The sequence below is a fragment of the Phasianus colchicus genome, chromosome 2 (genome assembly GCF_987193195.1).
Source record: "Phasianus colchicus chromosome 2, bPhaCol1.hap1.1, whole genome shotgun sequence".
NCBI lineage: Eukaryota > Metazoa > Chordata > Aves > Galliformes > Phasianidae > Phasianus > Phasianus colchicus.
Window position 1 is genome coordinate 68,699,671 of NC_143437.1, and position 23,213 is coordinate 68,722,883.

Here is a 23,213-nt window from a genome sequence, read left to right on the forward strand (position 1 = left end):
CAGGACTTGGGTTATGGATGACCTGTGGTGGTAAATCTGATTAATTATTACAATTTTACCATTATATGTGATTCCCTTCTGGAATGAAAAATGTTTTCAACTGGTTAACCCAATTTGTTTCATACATTGAGATCTTTACTGTAATAAGCTGGATTTCTTACCCATGACTTGTGCAGGAAATAAAAGTTCAAATATGTTAGGGTTTAAAAACAAGGACTTTTTTTTTCAGCATGTGTGTCAGACCTTAACATTAGATTGCTTACTCCTTAATATACAACTTTGTTTCATCTAGGAAAAGAAACTTAAATATTCCATTTTTTCCCTCAGCTTGTCAAGTAATTATGAAGCTCAAATGAAGAGTCTCTTAAGGATCGTGAGGATATTTTGTCATGTCTTTCGCATTGGCCCATCCTCTCCCAGTAATGGAAATGACATGGGCTACAATGGAAATAAAACTCCAAGAAGTCAGGTGTTCAAGGTCAGAAAAGTATATGATGTTGTTAGGAAGATAGACGTTAAAGAGATGAATTTCACAAAGCATGCATTCATTAATCAGACATCTCATGAACAGGAAGTAAGTTTGGTTGATGTCCCTATCCCTTCTTAAGTTAATCCTGACTCTTTCCTTTTGTTTAGTTGTTTTTTTCACTGAATTCATTTAAACGCTAATGCACATTTCACCTTATTATTTATGTTTATTTCTTGTTTCATTTTGATGTTTTCTTTATTAGATGTTAAATACTTAGTTCTTAACTGGTCTTGGTAAACTTCGGTTTTATTATAAACATTTTATTTAAGAATGTAGTGATCTCAAAATGTGGTAGTATTAAGCAATGTAAAAATGATTGTATTAATGTTGCTTCAAAATTAGGAGTTCTTAATTTCTAATCTATTTATTGTTTTCACTCTGATCATGATTTTTTTTTTCCCAAGTTATTCTTGAATGTTATTATTATATGCTTTAAAATGTATAGCTTACTACTTCCCTTGAAAGGTTCTTGATTTATAGCTGCTTTCAAAAAATGTGCTTTAGGCTCTGGGTATTTAGGTGTTTAATTTCTAAAGTTTTTTTAAATACTTGTTTGTGAGGAATCCTGTCAAAAATTGTATCTTTACTTTCTGTAAAGCAGTCTCAGTTTCCTGCAGTGCCACTGCATTGGGAGTATAACTGATAAGCTATTCAGAGCACCTAAAGAAAACAGCTGAAAGATAGTCTTTTTTTTCTTTTCTGTTTTAATTTCTTCTTCCATCCTCTTGATGGCACAGTTCATATCACAAAATTTAGAAGCCAATGATTAAATGATGAGAATATTTTTTAACCTTCACATTTCTATCAGGTGTTATAAAAATGTGGGTATTTTGAAATTACTGCTTTTTTTTTGTGATTTGATATGTTTATCAGATTACTTCTAGTGAATTTTAAACAGAGCTATGTTAATAAGTTCATGAAAGATGACACTAATTACAGCTATGTTTAGTTATTTACCTTAATTTTTGGTTGTTTCTTTCCTCAGAAGGAAGAAAAACAGTAGAGTATTTGGAAAACAAATGTTACTTTTTAAATAGGAAAATAGTTTTAATAACAAATTCATTTGTATGATTAATATGAGACTAGAGCTTAAATATGAAAAATACTTGTGCAAAATGTAATGCATCATACTGTATGCAGTGTAATATTTGTCCTTTAGGGTTATTCATTAAAACGTGTTGAACTAAATTGGCACTTTGTGAATTTAACCATATGTTCATTCCTTTTCAAAAATCAAAGCATTACCCAAATGACAAGAGTAATTTTATTGAAGACATCATTTTTTAACACTTTTGTTGAAAACTTGTTTAAATGTACCAGATCAAACAGCAAGTGTATGATGCTAAACACAGTTAATACAGAAATATTTGTGGTGAGGAGGTTGGACAGATACTGTTACCTTTCTTCTTTTTTTCTTGGGAGTAGCTTAACTTTACATTTTGTTCTGGCTTATAGACTACAACAGAAAGCACTTTCTCTTCAACTGGAGATCATTTCAAAACTCATTATTAAAAAAAAAAGTAAAAATAAAATTAAAATACCACAATTTGTGAAGGAAGCTGCATTTCAGCAAAGTTACTTACCTGTGTGGCCATACCAATTTATGTGCTGGAGGAATTGTTTCTCCATTTGATCTGTAGGTTAGTCTTGTGCAGTAGACAAATATTACACAACTGGCACAACTGTCCCAGAAAATACCAGTAATTCTGAGTTCTGTAAAAACAATTTTAAAGTTATTTTAATGAAAGAGAAGAATACATACTATTGTTGCATGAACTAACAAAGCAAAATATTCATGAGGTTTTAAAATTTATTATTGTTACTTTTTAATTTATTTTAGAAGCTTTAAAACTGGGGCAGCCCTTCCTTAGGGCCAGTGCTTTCTTTCTCCATGATATTAAGTTTTAGAGTAAAAAATGTAAAATAATTGATGGGAGTTTGTTCTGGTTTAGGAATGGAGTACACTGGTCTGGCAGTACAATTTTAATCTTAGTTGCAGTTGGATTAGACTTTTCTGGATGTGCAAAAACTAGTTACTACGAGATAAGATAATTCTAAGTCAGTTGCTTGACTTTCCTTTCTCTTCTATTATTGTGTTCCCTTTCTATCTTTTTTTTTTGTTCTTTCTTTGAAAATGTTGGGGACTCATTACTCCTTTTCAGGAGAGGGGAGAGTGCCTCGTTATATCTCTATATTATCAAAGAGACCTGGGAGTTGTCTATCTTGATTGGTACTAGCATCACTAGTACTTTCTTCAAATGCTGTTTATTTGAACAAGTAAAGACCTATAGGTATTGTCTTATTTTACTGTATGGGATGCTAGTTATTTGTCCAATACTGTCTCAATTTGAGAATGGATTGGGAAACTTTCATTTGGAGGATGTTATTGGGGTAGCAGTGGCAGGAGTTCTGTCTTATGGTACCCGTGTGAGATACACGGAGGAACAATTTCAGGTGTTGCTGACTTCTTTTTTTCCTTTCTTCTGAACACATTCCCTTTATTTTCAAGTAGGTCTGAATATGATGATTTTTAAAAAGCTGATGCAAAAACATGCTTTATCCAGTATAAGAAATTAAGAAAAACTTTTTTTCTCTTTTTTCAACACTGTTACAGTTTTCTTATATTAGTGTACTGTTTGAACATACTTGGGACCATGTCAGAAATTCTTAGTAACTTTACCACCTGTCTTACGAATTTTGGATTATTATTATTATTTTTTTTTTTGAAGAGTTATTGTAATCTAGAGTGAAATTGAAAAGGTGAATATATCTTGATCTGAGGCTGCTGAGGAATGTTATTTCTTGGCAAGAATAAGAAAACCACAGGGCTATCTCTGCTTTACTGAAGTTCTTTTTATGTAATTCACCATAGGCCATCTAGAGAGAATTGTGGTTGCTAGGGGGACAAGAAATTAGTTTCATGTGGTATGTAGAACAATACCAGTACCAGACATGGAGAGCAGACTGGCTTTCTTTTCTTAAATATCTTATTGGAGAAAATGGAAATGTTGGAGTTTTTTAACAGGAAACTTCAACAAGAGTTTTTAATACACAGCTTTCATATGGGAATTAATTTGTTCTGAGAGCATATGGTTATTAGGTATAGTGACAGTGCTCCAAATAATCTAGACTCCCAATACTCTCTGCTGCAAATAGCCCTTAATATTTAAAGGTTAGATGTTGAGAATGTACTTTTCAGTACCTGTTAAGTCCTTAAATTCCTAAATTGGTTAAAAATGTTGATTTAACAGTAATATATGGAAAAGAGAATGTGTTCACTTTTGATTTTGGAACATTATGGATAGCTTCTCCCTGTACTCATTGAATGTACACTTGTGAAATGTCCACTTAAGCAGCATTAAGGAGTAGCACAGTTGGGCCCGATGTTTTTGAAATGCCTGTGAGGAAGCCACAAGTGTCTCAGCTCTTCCTATTCTCTGCTGTAGGCCTGCACCTGAGAGCAAATGCGTAACAATGCAATTGTGCCAGGTTTTCATTATATTCGTAGTGAGTGAAAAGTGACTTTGTTCAAATGAAATGCATAGCTTTACAAATTGCTGTGACATCCTACTAATATTATTTTTATTTTAGAAAGGTATTAGTGATCCCCAATCTGAGACATCTTGGATACTATCAAAATGAGCTGTATGATCTCATGCTGTGCATAAAGCACAATTTACTAGATGCATGTATCAATCTGAATCTTTGGCTCTGTTTAGGGCTTGCTCTATCCACCTTGTATGAGGAGCTTTTTTGACCAGGACCTTAAGAAAGCACTGATAAGCTCTTATTCTTAAAACTGGAGGTGTGCTTTAGTGTCTTTGACTGAATGCAGCTGTTGGGCAGAACTGTGCTGTGTAAGAACAGTGAAGCCAAACTGTGTTAAACAGTCCAGTGTTTGACCCTTCTTTAAATTATTTTACTTTTGTTTCTGTCTCTTCCTTGATTTTCATTCTATATGGAATTTTCTCTTTGTGCTTGTGGCTACAAGTAGGGAATTTTTAGGTATATTTTAGCCTTATGTCTAATGTGACTTCTGAAGTATTATTTAGAACTTTTAAATACTTTTAAATGTGAATCACTTTTAAATGTGAATGATGTTTATTTGCCTTAATATTAATGATGTGATGATCATATTATCTAATGTGAATATGTTTGGGTTTTTTTTGTCTTTTTTTTTGCGTATTATATTGCAGCCACTGGAACTGCTCTGGCACTCATTAGACGAATGGCTAGTTCTTATAGCCACAGAGCTGATGAAAAACAAAAGGGACTCTGCCAACATTACCTCTATTTTGCTGAAGCAAAAAGGACCAGATCACCAGGATGCTACTCCTACGCCTTCCTTTGCTGCTGCAGGAACAGAGAGCAGAAAAGAGCTATCCACTGACACAGGGGACTCAAAAACATATGAAGTTGCGGGGAAGCAGGAAGCTTATGCTGATGGCCAGGATGTTATCTCCATGACAGCAAACAGGCTAAGTGCTGTCATTCAAGCATTTTATATGTGCTGCTCCTGTCAGATGCCTCAGGGGTAAGGAGGATACTGTTCGTTAACTAAGCTATTACATTTTTTTAAATCATATATGCTTTCTTGGAAGAGTGTTGGTGCTGACCAGATGATATTAATGGCAGTCAAGGGCATACTTCCTGATGCTTTCATTAGTTCAATTATTTGATTTTTTTTTTTTTCCTGCTTTAATGACGCCAAATGGCACAGCAAATTTTACTTAATGCTGCTGGTAACTGTATTAGAGCGGGTTTCATATTGACTGTCTCTTTTTAATCATGTGGGATATATGCAGGAAATGTAGTTCTGATCTCTTGAAATTTAGCTGTTTCTGCTGTTGGTTCTTAGTGTGAAAATATCCCTAAGTTTAATGTGATTATCCTGCAACAACTGTAATTGATCTCAGAAGAAATGCAGATTGTGTATGAAAATGACAGCTGGGGCAAGACTCATTTGGCTGTATTGCAGAAGTTTTCAAAAGAAGCCTTTTATCTCAAAATAACACTCACTTGGAATTCTGCCCCAGGTTAGCAAGTTTTATTTTGTGTGGAACAGACATGACATAACTTATGTAAATTAGATACCATCAGTGTCTGGTTTAAAACAAAGTGTGCCCTCTGTAGCTGAGGTCTTAGTCTGTCCAGGCTGGCTTATATCTGTCAAGTGAACTTGCAAGGAAAAAATCTTTTGACCCTCCTGAGTGGAGAGTTAGGGAAGTAGGGAGATTTGATCCAGGTCCCTGAGAAATCCTGAAGTAAGGTTCCCTCTGCATGATTTAACAGCCATAAACTGGAGCATAGGAACTTCTTCACAGGAAGGGTGTCAGAGCACTGGAACAGGCTGCCCAGGAGGGAGGTTGTGGATTCTCCTTCACTGGAGATATTCGAGACCCACGTGGATGCCTACCTGTGTAGTCTGCTGTAGGGGGCCTGCTTTGCAGGGGGGCTGGACTTGATGATCTCTGGAGGTCCTTTCCAGCCTTTGTGATTTTGTAATAACTCCTGTTTATTCCTTGCTGCCAGAAGGATTTTCCTTTCTCTGCAAGCGTAGTGGATCAAAAACTTCCAAGTCAGCCAATACTTTTTGTCTGGTGTCTCCTCTCTGGGCATTCTGGAAGATGCTCTGAGGATCAACACTTTCAACAGATGCTTTGTACTTCAGCTTTTAATTTTACTTCACTCAGAGTAAGAAACTGCTTATAAGCCATTTTCATTGAAATATCCATTAAAACTTGCTAAGATGCAGTGGTAATAAAGTCTATTTATGACAGCTAAATGAAGGGTGGAAATACTTTTAGAAATAAGTGCACCTTTTCCCCCTTTGATTTATGTCTATAGCAATATTAAATTTGAGGCTGTCTGTATCCTGCTGAGTTGCCTGTGGACCTTGCCCAGTGGTTGTGTTCTTCCACATGTTTTACGCTGAGATTGGGGAAAAACCTTGTGGATACTATGTAGAATTGAGAGCTGTCATAGAAGCTAGGAGAATCAGATCTGTTTCAGTGATTTATTGGTAACTTGAAGAACTCGGGATGCAGAAAAGTAAGGCAGTTCATGCCTGAATTCTGGTTTGGTTTTTTTGTTGTTGTTGTTGTTTTTTTTAGAATTTCTCAGACCTATGTAGAGAAATGTAGAAATGTGATATTTATTGTACTTTACTAAAATTTTCATGGCAATGGGAATAAATGGTGTGTCAATCTTGCTTGCTGATTCCAACAAATGATGCTTTCAGACAGAAAATAATTTTAAATAGCTCTAATTTTAGATTTGAGTGTCTTTTATGTTTAATGAAGGAGAGTAAACAGAGCTCATAGTTTTCCATTGTTTTTAATGTTCATACAATGAAAGATGGCATTTCATGCTTTAATGGAAAATTATCTAGTAATGAATTACTGAGTGGAAACAGATGATGTTAGTACTTGAGCTCGGAAAACATTTGAAGCATTAAGGTTGTTTTCATTTGCTCGTCATGATTACTTTTCTTCTGTGAATGCTCTTATTGAATCTAGCCATTCTTTGTCAAAATACTGAAATACAGTGTTCCAAGTTTTCAGCATCAAAGCTGAAGAGTTGAGAGAGTTTTTGTAAGTTACATCTAAATGTGTAAATTGTCATAGGATCTGTGAAGAGAAGACTTATAGTTGTTCAATAGTCTCAGACCATATCTCAGGCCCAAAATAGTGTTTTTAAAATGTTCATACTCAGCATGGAAGATTTTGTTCACTAGTTTAAATTCTGTAAGGATAAGGGAAAGGATATGGTGAAATTTTAGTGAACAAGAGAGGGAAGGAAAATAGATGAGTTTAGATAAGAGATGCTCATTTTTATATAAAATTGATGTTGGGGGCATTGTTATATTCAGACCTTTATTGCTGAAAATCTGTAATTTTTAACTTGTTTGTAGTAGTTAATTTTCTTAATAACTCGGAGTTCTAGTAATTTTTCAGACATCTTTTATGATTATTGTCCTTGACTTTTTGAAAGCACTATTTTTCAGCACCTTTCTCAGATACTGCCTGCGTTAAGATGATTTTATCCTCAATTGCAAATATTGCTCTTGTAGAAACTAAAGGACTCAATAAGTATTTCTCTCTTCTTGAGAAGTGCTCAACACAGACATAAACAAGTTTGCACCCACATAAATCCCATGTAAATTCCTCCCACGTTCTCTGAACATATGCAGGAGAAAAAATAAAATTCCATGCTAATGTAGAAGATGCTTGCATGGCAAGTAATTTGGTCTCTTTAAGAAGCTATTAAGTTTCACCTTTCCCTCTGTAATTAATGAGTTCGCTGTTTGTAGTGTTATTTCTTCATGACTCTTTTCCTCACTTAGTACAATTTACAAAGTGTGTTGTGGGACTCTTAGCTAATGAACAGGCATATGGAACAATGTGCATTTATGGTGTATGTAATAATAGTCTTTCTGTATATGTGTTTCCATTGTATTGAAGGCTGGGAGAATTCAGCAGAGAAATGTGCGTCTTCATATTCTTTAATGCTGCTGAGCATTTTGTTCAGTGATTGAGTAGTTAAAAACCAACAGTTTTTATTTGTGTAACGTTGTATTAAAAATAGAATGCAATAACATACGTAGTTCAAATTCTTTTCTGTTTCCTTAAATAATTTCATTAATATCTTATGATTTTCTCTGAACAGGATGACGTCACCTCGTTTTATAGAATTTGTTTGTAAGCACGATGATGTCCTTAAGTGTTTTGTTAACCGGTAAGCTTTGAGGAATGTGCAGTTCCTAATTTGTTTGTTTATTTTTTTGTCCAATATGATCCAACCTCATATACGTTTTCTTCTTAAAGAATTGTGTTTTGAGGTTATTGTTTTGACATATGCAGCATGCACACTCTTGGCCTTTTCAAACACGCTTTAGTCCTTCCAAATTTGGGAGAATGAACATTAATTATTCAGAGTTCAGGCTTAGATGAATTCTTCTGCATTTGTAAACAAACCTGTAAGATTTGGTGAGACTTTGTGAACAAAATATTTTTCGCAGAGCAACAGAGTAATTTTTTTTTACAGGTTATTACCTCCTCTGTTTTTTCCGATCCTACTCTTCTGAGGTGAATGCCAACTTTCATGCTTACTCAAATGCATTATATGTAGTGCCTTCTCATCACTATCTTAGTGCATTTGGTTGTTCTCAGTGTTTTTCAGGCACTGCCCAGCTCATAATGTCTTCTATTTGTGTAAAGGATGAGGTAGCTTAAGTCATTTGGAAACAAGCAGTAATGAAAACGTTACAAAAAAGAAGAGTCTGTTAGAACTGTTCTATAGGAGTAATTGCACTGGCTCTTTAAGTAGCCTTAATGTATCATGAAGTGTTATTATTAGATCTCTGACCAGTAGCCTTCTAACTCAAAGTATTTTTCTTTCAGGAATCCCAAAATCATTTTTGATCACTTTCATTTCCTTCTTGAGTGTCCTGAACTAATGTCCAGATTTATGCACATCATAAAGGCTCAGGTAAACGCCAAGAGATGTTTTGCTACAATTTCTATGAGTATAAGAGAGTTGATTTTTTTGCTTGTTTGTTTTTAAAATCCACTGGGGGAGGACAGAAGAATTATGTCCTCCAGTGCTTCTGAATGTGAGATACTCTAAGATAAGTTAAACAGAAAAAAACAGAGAATGAATACACCACTATTAGTTGATTTTTGCCTTAATTACTTAGTGGGAGCTCCTTCAGTGAAACTTTGTTTCCTCCTGTTTGATTACTTGTGGGTGGATGTGGTGTGTTTTTTTTTTTTTCCTGCAAAGCAAAAGCCTGATGTTTTGTATAACCTAAACACATTTTATGGTTTTATGTGGGATGTGAATTCTAGACCAAAAAGCTACTCTACAGAAGGCTACTGCAGCTAAGTGGAAAAAATAGGAGGCAAACTTCAGTATGAAAGTCTGATTTATGCAATGCTTGCCTATTTTGACATTGTTGCCCTTTCCTCATCCCAAAATACTTCCTACCTTATTAAGATAATACTAAGTAACTCAGCACATCTCAAAATGAATCTAGTGTATGTAGTGTGCATAACCATTTTCACAGAATTGCAGAACAGTTGAAATTTGACAGAACCTCTGGGTCCATCTGTCCAAAGCCTAGCTCAAGCAGGGACACCCAAAGGGTGCCCAGACTCATGTCCAGGTGGCTTTTGAAGGAAAGTCCACAACTTCCCTGGGTAACCTATGCCAGTGCTCCATCACCTGCACAGTAAAGAAGTGCTGCCTGATGTTTAGATGGAACGATGTTTCCTCACCATGCTTGTGAAGAAGGAATTATCTAGTTGAATGCATCCATGTAATGTGGTTTACCTTTTGTTTTGTAGCCATTTAAAGATCGCTGTGAATGGTTCTATGAACATCTGCATTCAGGGCAGCCAGATTCAGACATGGTGCACAGACCTGTCAATGAAAATGACATCCTTCTGGTTCACAGAGGTATTATTTTAAACAAAATTGGATGTCTCTGAAATACGTTGAAATAAAATGAATTGATTCTTAAAATTAATTGACGCTTTATATTTAGATTCTATTTTTAGGAGTAGCTGTGAAGTTGTCTCTAAAGCAAATTGTGCAAAATTAAAGCAAGGGATTGCTGTACGATTTCACGGAGAAGAAGGCATGGTGGGTAAAATTGCTTGGTTTTCCTTTATGCTTTATGTAGAAAAACTAATTCTGTCTTTCATGAATAATGTTTAGAATGAAATCCAAATTTTAAAATACCTTTTGTACTTTTATTAAGAATTATGTAGTTACCTACCTTAACTGGCTGTAAAAGCTCTAGGTACTAATATGTTTTATTCTTTTGACATGCAGGGACAGGGTGTGGTGCGTGAGTGGTTTGATATCTTATCCAGTGAAATAGTTAACCCAGATTATGCCTTATTTACCCAGTCAGCTGATGGTATGTCTCTGTTTTTTTTTTTTTTTTTTTTTGTGTTGCCTAATTTTAGGGTAATGAAAACATTTTTATCATCTGAAATTCACTTAATTGATTGCAGATTGTAAGATTGTTACTTATTAAAAATGAAACTGACAGAATTATATTCGTGTGTAGAGAAGTGATTTGTTCAACATGTACTTTTAAACTACAAGTGAATTCTTTTTAATGTGGAGCTTCTTTAATTTTTTTTCTCTTTTTTAAGAGGAGAATGAATTGTTGGTTTAAAAGAATCCATGCTATTTAATGTTTCCATTCTATTTCTGTCTGGTATTAGTGGAACATAATGCTTTGACAGCAGTATAGAAAGTGTTTGCCTTTCTTCTGCGGCTTTAAGTAAGCTGTAGAGATAAGATACTGTGTCCAGGTCTGGAGCCCCCAGTACAAGAAAGACAGAGAGCTGTTGGAGAGGATCCAGAGGAGAGCCACAAAGATGATCAGGGGACTGGAGCACCTCCCCTGCGAAGACAGGCTGAGGGATTTGGGCTTGTTCAGCCTGGAGAAAAGAAGGCTGTGGAGTGACCTCATTGCAGCCTTTCAGTACCTAAAGGGAGCCTACAAACAGGAGGGGAATCAACTCTTTGAAAGGGTGGATAACAGCAGGACAAGGGGAAATGGTTTTAAGTTGAGGGAGGGAAGATTTAGGTTGGATGTCAGGGGGAAGTTCTCAACTAGGAGAGTGGTGAGGTACTGGAACAGGCTGCCCAGAAAGGTTATAGATGCCCCGTCCCTGGAAGTGTTCAAGGCCAGTCTGGATGGGGCCATGGGCAGCCTGGTCTAGTATTATATGTGGAGGTTGGTGGCCCTGCATGTGGCGGGGGGTTGGAGATTCATGATCCTTGAGGTCTCTTCCAACTCTGCCCATTCTGCGATTCTGTGATATTCCTTCTTTTCTCTTTAGAAAACCACAAAGTCAAGCAGTTCACTTCTGTGGTAAAATGATCTGTTGTTCTCCATGGGTCTACCTCGTATTTGACTTTTTGTCTTTCAGGTACTTTATACGCAGCAAATCTTTATCAATAAAAGATTTCATATCAGCAGCGGTAATAAATGTTTTGCCCTCTGGCTTAAAAAGTCTTAGGAAGTGGCAAGGATATCAGTCAACAGCAGAAGCATAGATCAGTTTCTGAAAGATAAAAGGACAAATTCAGGGATGTCTGTGTGAGATGGTCTCTTCCAAAAGACCAAGACTGAACAGCCTGCTGTCTGTATCTTGCTGGATCCAGATGAAAGGAAACGAATGTATTCTGATCTTTCCTGTGAGCTTGTTCACAAGTTTATAGAAGCATGGCCCATGAGAGTGAGCAAAGGTTCAGGTAGAAATGGAAGACCAAGTTCACCAGATCATGCTTACCCTTTTGTTGATGATAATTATTTCAGGGTGTTGCCTTGGAGAGTGGTTAAGCAGTATCATTGTAGTAATATGATGTCATTACACTGTAATACATTTTTCTTCTGTCTGTTTGACATGAACAGGAAAAAAAAAACCAACAGCCATTCAGAACTTCAAAATAAAACTTTGTTTTCAAATAGTTAGTGTGTTTTGACAAATATGAACTTCACTTAAAGTAGATATATAAATAAAGTAACGAAATCCTATTATGTTCTTATTTTATAGGAACAACCTTCCAGCCAAACAGCAACTCTTCTGTAAACCCAGATCATTTGAACTACTTCCGCTTTGCAGGCCAGATCCTGGGATTAGCTCTCAATCACAGGCAGCTGGTGAACATTTACTTCACAAGATCATTCTACAAGCATATTCTTGGTATGATTTTATTAAAATCCTATTTATTACTCATAACAATTGTCTGAGCAGTAAATTTTCTCCTTTTTACTTTTGTGTGTGTGTTGAAAGTGCAAAGAATCTTGCTAATCTTTTGAGTATATCAAAATATAGCATAATATGACAGTGATTACTGTTTCGTACTGAGTCTCTATCTTATGAACTGCCACATCATGCAGAATGTCCTTTCTTCTGAAGTGCTATTCCTTAGTTGTCTTTGGAGGTATAAGATAGCTTGTTGTTTTACTTTTCCTCAAGAATGTGGATAAAAAGTTTTACTTTTCCTCACGAACCACACCTTACTATAAGCCCTAGCAAGATGTTCAAGGGATTGTTTAGATCTCATTCTGATTTTTTACAATCACCTTGTTTATCTGCAGTCTTTTTTTGTGATGATTGCTGAATCTGGAATAGATTGTCTCTTTAGATTTACTGTTTCTTTTTTGTAAAAGAGTTTGGGGAACACTGTTGCGCTCTGATGCAGATATCTTTCTCAAGATCTTCTTGCATGGGAATAGGGTTAACTTTTACTTCTCTCTCTTAGATCTGCTTTATGCTGTGTGACTGTGTACTGGGCAAGAAGTAATGGAGGGCACTAGTCTGAAGCAGCACCAAATTGGCAGTGACCCATTAGTAATTGTTCCTTCATATGATAAGAGGGTTCTGAAATAGACATTTCTTTGCATGGTACAATTTGACTCTGACTCTGGCCTCTCATCAAGAGATTCCTCTATAGGAGGAGAATGACACTTACAGGATAATCTCCTGTGTTGTATTCAGAAATGGGAATCATTTTAATGCTGTTTGCTCACGTGCTTTGAGAACAGTCAGGTGTTGATCTTGTGACCTCTGTTGGAGACGACTACTGATTAATTTGGTTCTTTTCTAGTTTGAATTGAATTGTGATTATGTACTAGGCTTGCTGGTTTTTAAATTGACAGGATGACCTGGTGGTTTGTTTCTTCTTTCTTTCCCCCCTCTATTTTGCAATAATACCCCGTTCTTGTAGTCTTGTAGAATTTAAAGATGTCTGCCACTTCTGAATTATAAGTTTGTCTCAGGTTACCAGATATGTTCTTTTGCTCTTACTCTTGCCGCAGGATATTTTTCCAGAAGTGAGAAATTAGCACAGTATGTAAATCAGCTGTTGACAGCATCTCTTCTAACAAAACATCTCTCTATTTGAAAACTAAACAGCAGTGCATAGCCTCTGTTAGTAAGATCTCACCAGTACCTCTTAATAAGGTCTTACCATCCTGTTGAGCTGACACCCTGTAACTCCTCAGAGGTTTGACACTTAAGTTCAAAAGGTTCACAGGTTTTTGTCACCTCTTGTTACTTTCTGAATACAGTAAAATGGAAAAATTATATCTCTGTTTCCCAAAGTAATTGTTTTTCCTGCATTAGAGTGGCTTATTCAAAACAGATTTCTAAGGCCACTTCCCTCAGTGGAAGAAGAAATCCCTTTGTGATTCTCCTCTCACTTCAGGAACCTGAGATGCAAACCAGCAGATGCTTCTGAGGGCTTTTGAAAATTTATTTTATTTTTGTTTCAAGTTTAGCTATGGGTTATGCACACTGTTGATCATGGCAAATACAAGTTTCCAGTAGAGGTTCCCTTGAGCTTCTTGGGGCCATAAGCAGTGGAGTATTAAACATCCTATTGAAGCCTGAGACCAGTTTCATTTTTCTGGTTTCTCACCTCACACTGGAATCCTTCATTTTACTTGCCTTTTCCAATGATGGAACACTGCTGTGTGCCAAGAACTCCTGTATCTTAGGAATAGCGTGAACCTCTTTCAAAGGAACTCTTCTGTTTAGTCAGCAGTCATGAAGTGGGAGTGCCATAAGTAGAAGCTGAAACCTGTGAAAACAAGAGAGGCCAGTTTCTTTCAGGTTCAGGTGGGCTCATCACCTTTTTACACTGTGATGGGATCTTTCTGCACTGGTATCTGGTAGGCAAGGGAGTGATCTCCTACTCTGGTGACAACACAGTTAAAACATGGTTTATAGTGTGTTAAATTTCTGGATGACATTACTTTTATTTGTGCTCTTAAACTTCATTTTTCTTCTTTTTTCTTTTTGTTTATCAGTGTACTCTATTACAGAAGTAGAACTAAGCGAGAATACGGTTAGAAATTACTAAGGTCTCTTCTTTTTTTTCTCCCCTCAAACTGTCTTCTGCTTAAACAGGGAAAGAGAAGATACTTTCTCTTTTGCTGTTATCCAGTTATTTTGTAGTTTTTCTAAAGAGACAGTTTTCTGTTTGGAAAAGGACAAAAACTTCCAACTCCAGCCTACAAAGCCTCAAGCACTATTCTGACTTTCCAGAGAAATACTGTAAAGAGATTTTTTGCATTTACATGTTTGTACAAGCTGTTAACCTTTGAATTGTCTTATTGTCTGGGGTGCTGCTCCTGCAATCCATAGGATGTTAAAACCTCTACTAACAGAACATTCATGTGACACCTTAAAAATGCACAAGACGACTGTGAAGCAAAAGACATACTTCCCAGTAATTAGTTTTCCTCTCTAAAGCTATTAACACTTATACCCTCTTCCTCTTTTCCAGGTATTTATTTTGACAGTTATCTAAATTATCTGTCTTCATAAAGTCACTCAGGTTTGCTCTCTTGTGCAGTGAAGAGGTAGTTTTTCTGTTCAAACTCAGTCACCTTGTTCTTGACATGTTTGCTCGAACTTGATCTCAAGTGCCATGTCTGTGAAGGGGGTAATAAATAAGAAGTTTCCATACTTGGCTGGAATCCAAACTTCTGGCACCTCAGTGTGTGTCTCACTGCTTTAGAATGACCTGAAGTTCAGTTCGAAAATGTGAAATTTCTATAAATCATTTTTTTCAACTGAGTTGTAGAACTCATAACAAAAGATGAAAACGAAAACTGAAGAGTGAAGGAATTTTCAAAATACAGAAAAGTATTCATGTTTTCTTTTTCCAGCTATAGATCTTTTTCTGGGGAGAAGAGATACTCTACAGGAAAAAAAAAAAAATAGATTTGGGTTTCTAAAAGTTACATAGAAAACTTTAAAAGAGGTTGTGTTTTTTTTTTTTTTAGATTACTTATTTAACCTTGTACATTCTGTATTGTTAGATGCTTCTACTGAAATCCATTAGCCATCTAAAATTATGCAAGCTGTTGTTGCTCAAGAGGTGTGCCATTTGCTTCTCTGGGGGAAAAAAAACCATCCAGAGGAAACTTTAGTGCTTTTAAAATGTTATAAGTACAGTTTTGCTGTAGTTTAATGTTGGTGAATCCTTTTTCCCACTCTTCTGTTACTGCATTATTCTGTTTCCTCTCTAGAGGGCAATCTTCTACTATATATAAAATTAGAACCCTTTTTCCCTTCTTGTATTAATTTAATTTGTATTTTTAGGTATACCTGTAAATTATCAGGATGTAGCATCTATTGATCCAGAGTATGCAAAGAACTTGCAGTGGATTTTAGATAATGATATCAGTGATCTGGGTTTAGAGCTGACGTTTTCTGTTGAGACTGACGTATTTGGAGCAATGGAAGAAGTGCCATTAAAGCCTGGGGGTGCAAGTATACTTGTTACACAAGAAAACAAGGTGAGTATACAGATTTATTCAGGGGCTGGCAATGTAGGAAAAAATGATTGTATTCTTTTTTTTGAAAACCTCAATTTTTTTTGAAGAAAGTCTACAAAATAAAAAGTTACTGGCTCTTTTTTTTCCTAGCTTGATGTGTTACTGAAGTAGTACTATTAAATGTATCTATTCAGTGTTCAGCATTGTTGTTCTTCTTTCTGTCAGAACTTCTGGAAGAAAAATGCAGTATTTATTTTAAAAGTTACAGATATTGATACTGTTAAGTCATGGCTGAATACCAAGAGGGTAGAACAATAGCAATTGATAAAAAGTAAAATTGTAGGTAGGGCAATCCTAGATTGCCATGCAGTAACATGCAGTATGATTGGTAATGTAAAAAAGCTGCAGGAAGCTTTTCAGCCGTTTGCAGTTCACTCACTATGTAGTTGTATCAGTCGGTTTAATTTCCTTTGTGCATGCCGTATTCATTCAGTTTCACTGCTAGCACAGACAGCTGTTGTGATAGTAATGACCACTTGGTGTCAGCCTTTGCTCTCACAAAATCGTTGTTCCTCTTGGTGCAGTTGGCACCGAATTCTTGTATGCTTAATCCTCATTTTCATTAAGGCAGAGTGCCATTGCAATAACTGGAATATGTGTTATTAGCCAGATTCTGCCTGTCTCCTGCAATACAGTCATTCATGAAAGAATACGGACAATAAAACAAGTCTGATTGTGAAGTGAGTGGGTGATTAATTTCTTTATTACCTATCAGAGAATGCAAAGATGTTGATTCTTGTTTCTAGGTGGTCTTGATTTCAGCGTCTAAAACAGATCTGGCAATGAAATGAATCGCGTTCTTTTTAACAACCATTTAAAAAGTATTTGGCAGTTACCAGTTAGCATGAAATTAGAAGTTTGCCCACATGAGGATTTTCTCAGCCATTAATAGCTAACATTGTTCCATTAACTTGTGACTTGGGGCACAGTCTGAAAAAGGTGCTTGAATGTGCGTAGAGCATTTGCATCCCTGCCAGCTCATCTGCCTTCCTCAGCGCTGTCAGGAAGGGACTGGGGTTTGTGCAGCTTTTATTTGAAGGGTGGAAAGAAACAGCTAACTGTTATAATAGCTTTAAAACTGCAATTATTCATTGATTTTTGAATTTGAAGGCTGCAAAATGTAAAGTCAACATACATCTATAAGGTGGTAATATCTCCTGTTTATTTCTGATTTTGACATCAGTGAACCAGGCTATTGAGAATTGTAGAACTGTGTTTTAGTGTGGTTTAGTACTGTTCAGTATTTTTTCCAGTTTCTTTAACACGGCATGATTTTTGCAGTATGTTTTAGCTTAACAGCTCTAACAGGTTAAACAAAAGAGTGTACTCTAACATATACAGCACCTTTTTTTTCCTGCAACAGATATCTTTGTTTTTTTCTGCCTTTTCCTGAGGAATAAAAGATTTTTGCTTAAAAATCTTTGTATTTGCCATACCTCTGGCAGAAGGAAAACCCGATTCTAAAAGAATTTGCTGTGTCTGCACACTAGCAGATTACCTGCTTGAAGATAACGTATTTTGAAATGAAATTGAGTGAATCCTTAGTACTTAAAAACCAAACCAACAAATCCTCCAAAACCCAAACAAAAACAAACAAGCCCACGGAAACTATCCAAATAATCCATTTTCCTCTTACAGAAAAGCAAAAAGGAAAAAAGAGAAGTATATTATTGAGGAGTAGAAGTAATGGCTGCATAGCTGTTTGTAAAAAGGTGTTTCCTTTGAGCAAATTCTCTTTTTACCTCAACTGTATAATAGGTGAATGGTTGTGGGATCATACGATGTAAATGTTCCAGTCTTGCAATTGGACTGTCTGCATACTTCCAACTAAAGTCTCTGTTATAGTAGTGGTTCAATTGCCTTTTATGATGATAATGGGGAGACCTCAAAGGGAGAAGTCTTGCTTTTTCCCATTTCCTTGCTATGCAGTTTTCTTTATTCTTTGCTGTGTATGTTCTTGTAGATTTCTACTTTTAGGAAAAACGAGAGACAAAGTTTGAACATATGCTGTTTCAAAAAGTAGTCCAAATCTCTACAGTCATATTTCTTTCTCTGTCTTTGAGACCTGTCTGTCTGTGACCTGGCCGTGCTGTCTGGCAATAAAAAACCACACAAATTTTTCAAACAGCTTTAGAATGTGGCTTCCCCCTAAACCTGTACATCATAATGGATCTTGATCCTTGTCTCACCCCTGTGCATGGGGTTGTAAAATCAGAAAAGTACTGTCTTTGCTTGCTTTACCACAAAGGAAAATATAGTACAAGCCCTTACCGCTGCTAGACTTCTCCATTATGTTTGTGATGAGCAACTCACTGAATGAAGAATGTGTTAGTTGTACCTTTTATGCACGATGTAGGCCCGCATACGAAATTATGAAGAGAGATATATTTTGTAATGTGCTCCTGAGGCTTTGAAGAGGGAATAAAATGCAAATGAAGTGAACAGAGGCAAAAACAGATTGACCATTTTTTGCTGGCATACATTATGTAAATGTAGTGGTCTCTCAGTGTGCACCAGTTCTTGCAGTCAATATGCTATGCTGTTCCAGGCTGTTTAAAGATTTCTTGTTATACCTAAAGCACAGTAACTATTTTCTTTCATAATGGATGTGTTTAATGTAAATATGTTTGTAATGCAGAAAATAAGTACTTATGTACATCATATTTATTCTAATGGATTTTTCAAAATAAGACTGTGAAATTTTCTCTCTACTTCCCTGTTTTCTGAACAAAACCTAACAAGTAACAGACTTAAAACCAAATATTTTTGCTTGTGGAAGAACAATGTTAACATTACTTTTAATCCTGTTATTGCTAAAGTTTCTTATTTCTACCCAGAGCTCATGAAAGTAGTTAAAGAGGCTGACTCTCTACTGCAGTTTATCTCTTCTGGCTACTCATCTAACTCATTAGAAAAAGGAGACGTCTTCAGTTTCACTGATACTAAAAACAACTTAGGGAGATTTCTAGATTGAAACTAGATTTTTGTTAACAGCTCTGCAGCTGAAGACGTGCTTAGGTATGTCTTCAGAGCTCTTTACAAATTAATTGTCCTTTCCCTCTATTATGATGGTAGCAATGCATTTAAGAATATCTTCTGGCTGTGATGCAAGTAACTAAATGATTTACTTCTGTGCTTGGAAGGAACTGCCTTTGAAAAAATACTTTGTTTCACGCTTCATTTTGTTTGGCTTTCTTTTCTTTTTTAAGAGAAGGAGAGACAGATTACTTAATTGTTTTTGTGCGGGTTCAAAACCTCAGTGTTACATTAATGATTTTTTTTAAATTAAAAATCAATGTTGCATTTTTGTAAGGTTGTTGTCTTGAAGCAAGGTGATGGTTGAGATGGTTAAATTGGGAGGTATATTTTATGATTTCCTTACTAGAAATCACAATTAGGAAGTAAAAGCATTACTTTGAAACCATATACTTAAAAAAATCCAGAAATAGATTTCTATTTGAGGACAAATTTTCTGTTCTTGAATACTTTATTAGACTTGCATTGTTTTGTCAGGTTAAATGAGAGGTGTTTGCACAGCTTTAATGCAGGCACTTTTAAATGTCTCTTTCTTAAAAACCTTCCTTTAGTTGCCTGCTAGGCTTTTGTGTTTTCAACAAAAGCAGAGTTCTGGAGAATTCCTTTTCTAAGGGAAATCTTTTAAAGCAGACAGAGCCCTCAAATCTCCAAAGCATGCAAAATATTGCATTGTCTGTTTGCGTATTTATGGTATAAATACTGTTGTTTTTCTTCCCTCTAAAAATTGAGGCAGCTTTTGAGACTTCGGTTAAAAAAAAGTTGTTAATGCAACAAAGTTTGCAGGGATTAGATTCTCACAGGCACAAGAAAAGCAAGCAAGCTTTTTTGACTAGCAAATACTTCTTCAAGATGTTACCTTTTTTTCTGAGTTTCGTCAGATGGCTTAACTGTGCAACAGACGTGGCTGTATTAGATGCAAGCATGATAAAACAAGTTTTATTCACTTATGTGGTCTTGGTCTAGGTCCATCTTGACTGGCTTCTGCTATGATTTCAGCTCTTGTGTTGGGTGTTGCCTTTGGTGGAAGGAAGGAAGAAGTAAAACAAAGAACTCTGGACTCTAAAGGACCATCTGAGTTATCTGGTGTTGCTTAACTGTGTGAAAGTTTTAATGCCTCAACAGGAGATGAAATGTGTAATATTTGGAGGATTGCATTTATGTATGCATGACCAGTATGTATTTTTGCTATTGTATGTCTTAACGTCATTTTCTTTTTTGCAGGCTGAGTATGTTCAGCTTGTCACTGAACTTAGAATGACGAGAGCCATTCAACCTCAGATAAATGCCTTTTTGCAAGGCTTCCATATGTTCATTCCACCATCTTTGATTCAACTTTTTGATGAATATGAACTGGTAAGCAGAGATGCCAGTACTTTTGGTCAGAGACTTTGTACAGCACCCTTCCTTGCTAATGCAATTGTGTAGAAGCAGAGCCCAGAGAATACATATTTCGTATCTTTCATTTCAGTCCTCTCATTTGCATCTGTCAATGAGTATTCCTGCTTATCCTACTTAGCGTCACAGGAAAATGCTATATATATATTTTCTTTTGGAGGACAGAATTTCTTCAAAAATCATGAGATGCTGTGTACTGTCTTTTTTTTTTTTTTTAGTTTCAGAATCAAATTGGAATAAGTTTTTTAGGGTAGTTTGTTATTCTGTAACTAAGGTATCTCAAGTTTTTTTTCAAGTCATGGTAAAACTTAGAGCTTTTATTTTTAGGTTCTTTCATCATAATTTCCATCTCTTGATGTAGTGTGCTTAAATTAGACAGATCGTGTACAGTTGCCTGATTTCAAGAATCTTTTGAGAATAAAACTTAGTAATTACAAGATTCTGTAAGGGTGAAACTAAGTGGAAAAAGAACTGCAATCTTTTTTAAATTATTATTTAAAAGCATTACTTTTTCAAATAGCACAAACATTTGAAATCAATGGTTATTCAAGACTAACGAAAAGCTGTGTGCTTCTTCTGAAGGAGCTTTTGTTGTCTGGCATGCCAGAAATTGATGTGAATGATTGGTTAAAAAATACAGAATATACCAGTGGCTATGAGAGAGGAGACCAAGTAATCCAGGTAAAATTATTTTTTTGAATAATAATGATTGTTGCATTTTAATCCACATGAAGGATGTGTCTTTCTGTTTCCGTGTGTGTGTGTGTTTTTGTGAAAGCTTAATTTGATTAAAATTTGTGGAGCTTTTTTATACTGTGTTCCTATATTAAGTGACTTAGTTATGTATAAATTTGATGTGAAAATTGCTGTAATTTAAGATACAGCGTTTGAAAAGATCATGGTAGAACAATAAATGGTCTGTAAGTATTTGATGGAAAATACAAACTAACTTATTTCTTCTTTAGTGGTTCTGGGATGTTGTGGAAGAGCTAACTCAGGAAGAGAGAGTACTATTATTACAGTTTGTTACTGGCAGGTGAGAAACTCTTCATAACAAGAAATATATTGTTTGGATACTCTGAAATACTTCAGATTACATACCTAGAAACTGCTGTGAATATTTTGGTGTTCAATGTGTTTATCAAAATAGACAAAATGTGTGTTAGTACTTCTGATACCTATACTGCCGGTTAAATAGATAATTACTCATTTATTATACTTGACTACTTTGCTGGAAGCCTCACAGAATCATACAATTGCTCAGGTTGGAAAACACCTTAAAGATCATGTCCAACCACAACCTAACCGCTAAATCATGTCTAACAACCCTCCGCTAAATCATGTCCCTGAGCACCACATCCAAATGGGTTTTAAACGCGTCCAGGGATGGTGACTCAACCACCTCCCTGCAGAGCCTGTTCCATTGCTTAACATCCCTTTCTGTAAAAAAATGTTTCCTGATATCCAGCCTTCCCCTGACTCAACTTCAGGCCATTTCCTCTTGTCCTGTCACCAGTGAAAAGAGACCAACCCTGTTCTCACTGTAAGCACCTTTCAGGTATTGGAAGAAAGCAATAAGGTCTCCCCTCAGTCTCTTCTTCCCCAGACTAAACAGCCCCAGTTCCTTTAGTCGCTCCTTGTAGGGCATATTGTCCAAGCCCTTCAAAAGCCTTGTTGCCCTTCTTTGGATCTGCTCCAGAACTGAACACAGTACTTGAGGTGAGGCCTCACCAATGCCGAGTACAGGCGCAGGATTACTTCCCTAGTCCTGCTCACCACACCATTCCTGATAAAAGCCAGGATGCCATTGGCCTTCTTGGCCACCTGGGCACACTGCTGGCTCATATTCAGCTGACTGTCCATCAGTACACCAAGGTCCCTTTCCATCAGGCAGCTTTCCAGCCACTCCTCCCCAAGCCTGTAGGGTTGCCTGGGTTGGTTGTGACCAAAATGCAGGACCCAACACTAGGCCACGTTGAAACTCATACAGTGTACCTTGGACCATCCATCCAGTCTATCCAGGCCCCTCTGTAGTGCCTTTCTCCCTTCTGGCAGATCAACACTCCCTCCCAACTTGTTGTCTTCTGCAAACTTACTGAGGGTGCACTCAGTCCCCTCATCAAGATCACTGATAAAGATGCTGAAGAGGAATGGCCCCAGTACCAAGCTTCTGTATAGTTAATTTGCTGCCTCAGGCAATTTTCAAACAAGGAGGTAATGAATTTAATGACACTTCATATTTGCCTTCCTGATGCATATTTATGTATCTTTTGGCTTCTCCAGTGAGTACTGGATAGAATCATAAAGTGGTATGAGTTGGAAGGAATCTTAAAGATCATCTAGTTCCAACCCCTTTGCCATGGGAAGGAACACACACTACTGCAAGTTTTGAATAAATATAAGTTTTACTATTAGAGACAACTAGGTATGATTTTAATCGGTGTAAACAGAACTTCTGTCTCCTAAAGCTCAGTTGGATTTAATGTTAGTGCAGCATGACAAGATCAAGTGAAAGTGTAACTGTAAGAGAGACTGTTTGCTTTATATAGTATTTCTGCCCTAAATTCTAGTTGTTCTTCAGGAAAGCCACTTTTGCTTCCTTTTATAGTGTAGCAATAAATTTCACTTGGATCTGGGTGTGTTGCCAAGTCTGTGTATACAGATAGTTTGCAAAGTGACATATGTTGGCTGAGTTTTGTAATTATTTTTTGCTTTGTTTCTTTTTCTGGTAGTAGGTATAGACTACACCATCTTCTTAATTTAGTGTTCCCTTCATACTTGAGGATCAGCAGAGCAGTTGACCTTTTCTTTGTTTATAAATTTTGTGATTAAGTGGTGGTAAAATACAAATTTAGATCATTAAACCGTGTCTTTTAT

At 36.2% G+C, this 23,213-nt stretch overlaps 1 protein-coding gene across 3 annotated transcripts in view; it reads left to right on the plus strand.

Moving 5' to 3' along the window:
• The window catches only part of HACE1 (HECT domain and ankyrin repeat containing E3 ubiquitin protein ligase 1), a 47,386-nt gene that overhangs the window by 19,022 nt on the left and 5,151 nt on the right, over positions 1 to 23,213 (plus strand). For 2 of the 3 annotated variants that reach the window (XM_031610758.2, XM_031610760.2), the window contains 12 exons: positions 328 to 574; positions 4,726 to 5,063; positions 8,198 to 8,266; positions 8,932 to 9,019; positions 9,877 to 9,988; positions 10,077 to 10,174; positions 10,367 to 10,454; positions 12,109 to 12,258; positions 15,670 to 15,866; positions 20,163 to 20,294; positions 20,919 to 21,017; positions 21,302 to 21,372. In XM_031610758.2, the coding sequence (XP_031466618.2) occupies positions 328 to 574; positions 4,726 to 5,063; positions 8,198 to 8,266; positions 8,932 to 9,019; positions 9,877 to 9,988; positions 10,077 to 10,174; positions 10,367 to 10,454; positions 12,109 to 12,258; positions 15,670 to 15,866; positions 20,163 to 20,294; positions 20,919 to 21,017; positions 21,302 to 21,372 (1,689 nt within the window). The remainder of the gene's footprint in view (positions 1 to 327; positions 575 to 4,725; positions 5,064 to 8,197; positions 8,267 to 8,931; positions 9,020 to 9,876; positions 9,989 to 10,076; positions 10,175 to 10,366; positions 10,455 to 12,108; positions 12,259 to 15,669; positions 15,867 to 20,162; positions 20,295 to 20,918; positions 21,018 to 21,301; positions 21,373 to 23,213) is intronic. The other variant, XM_031610759.2, reaches the window with a different exon arrangement.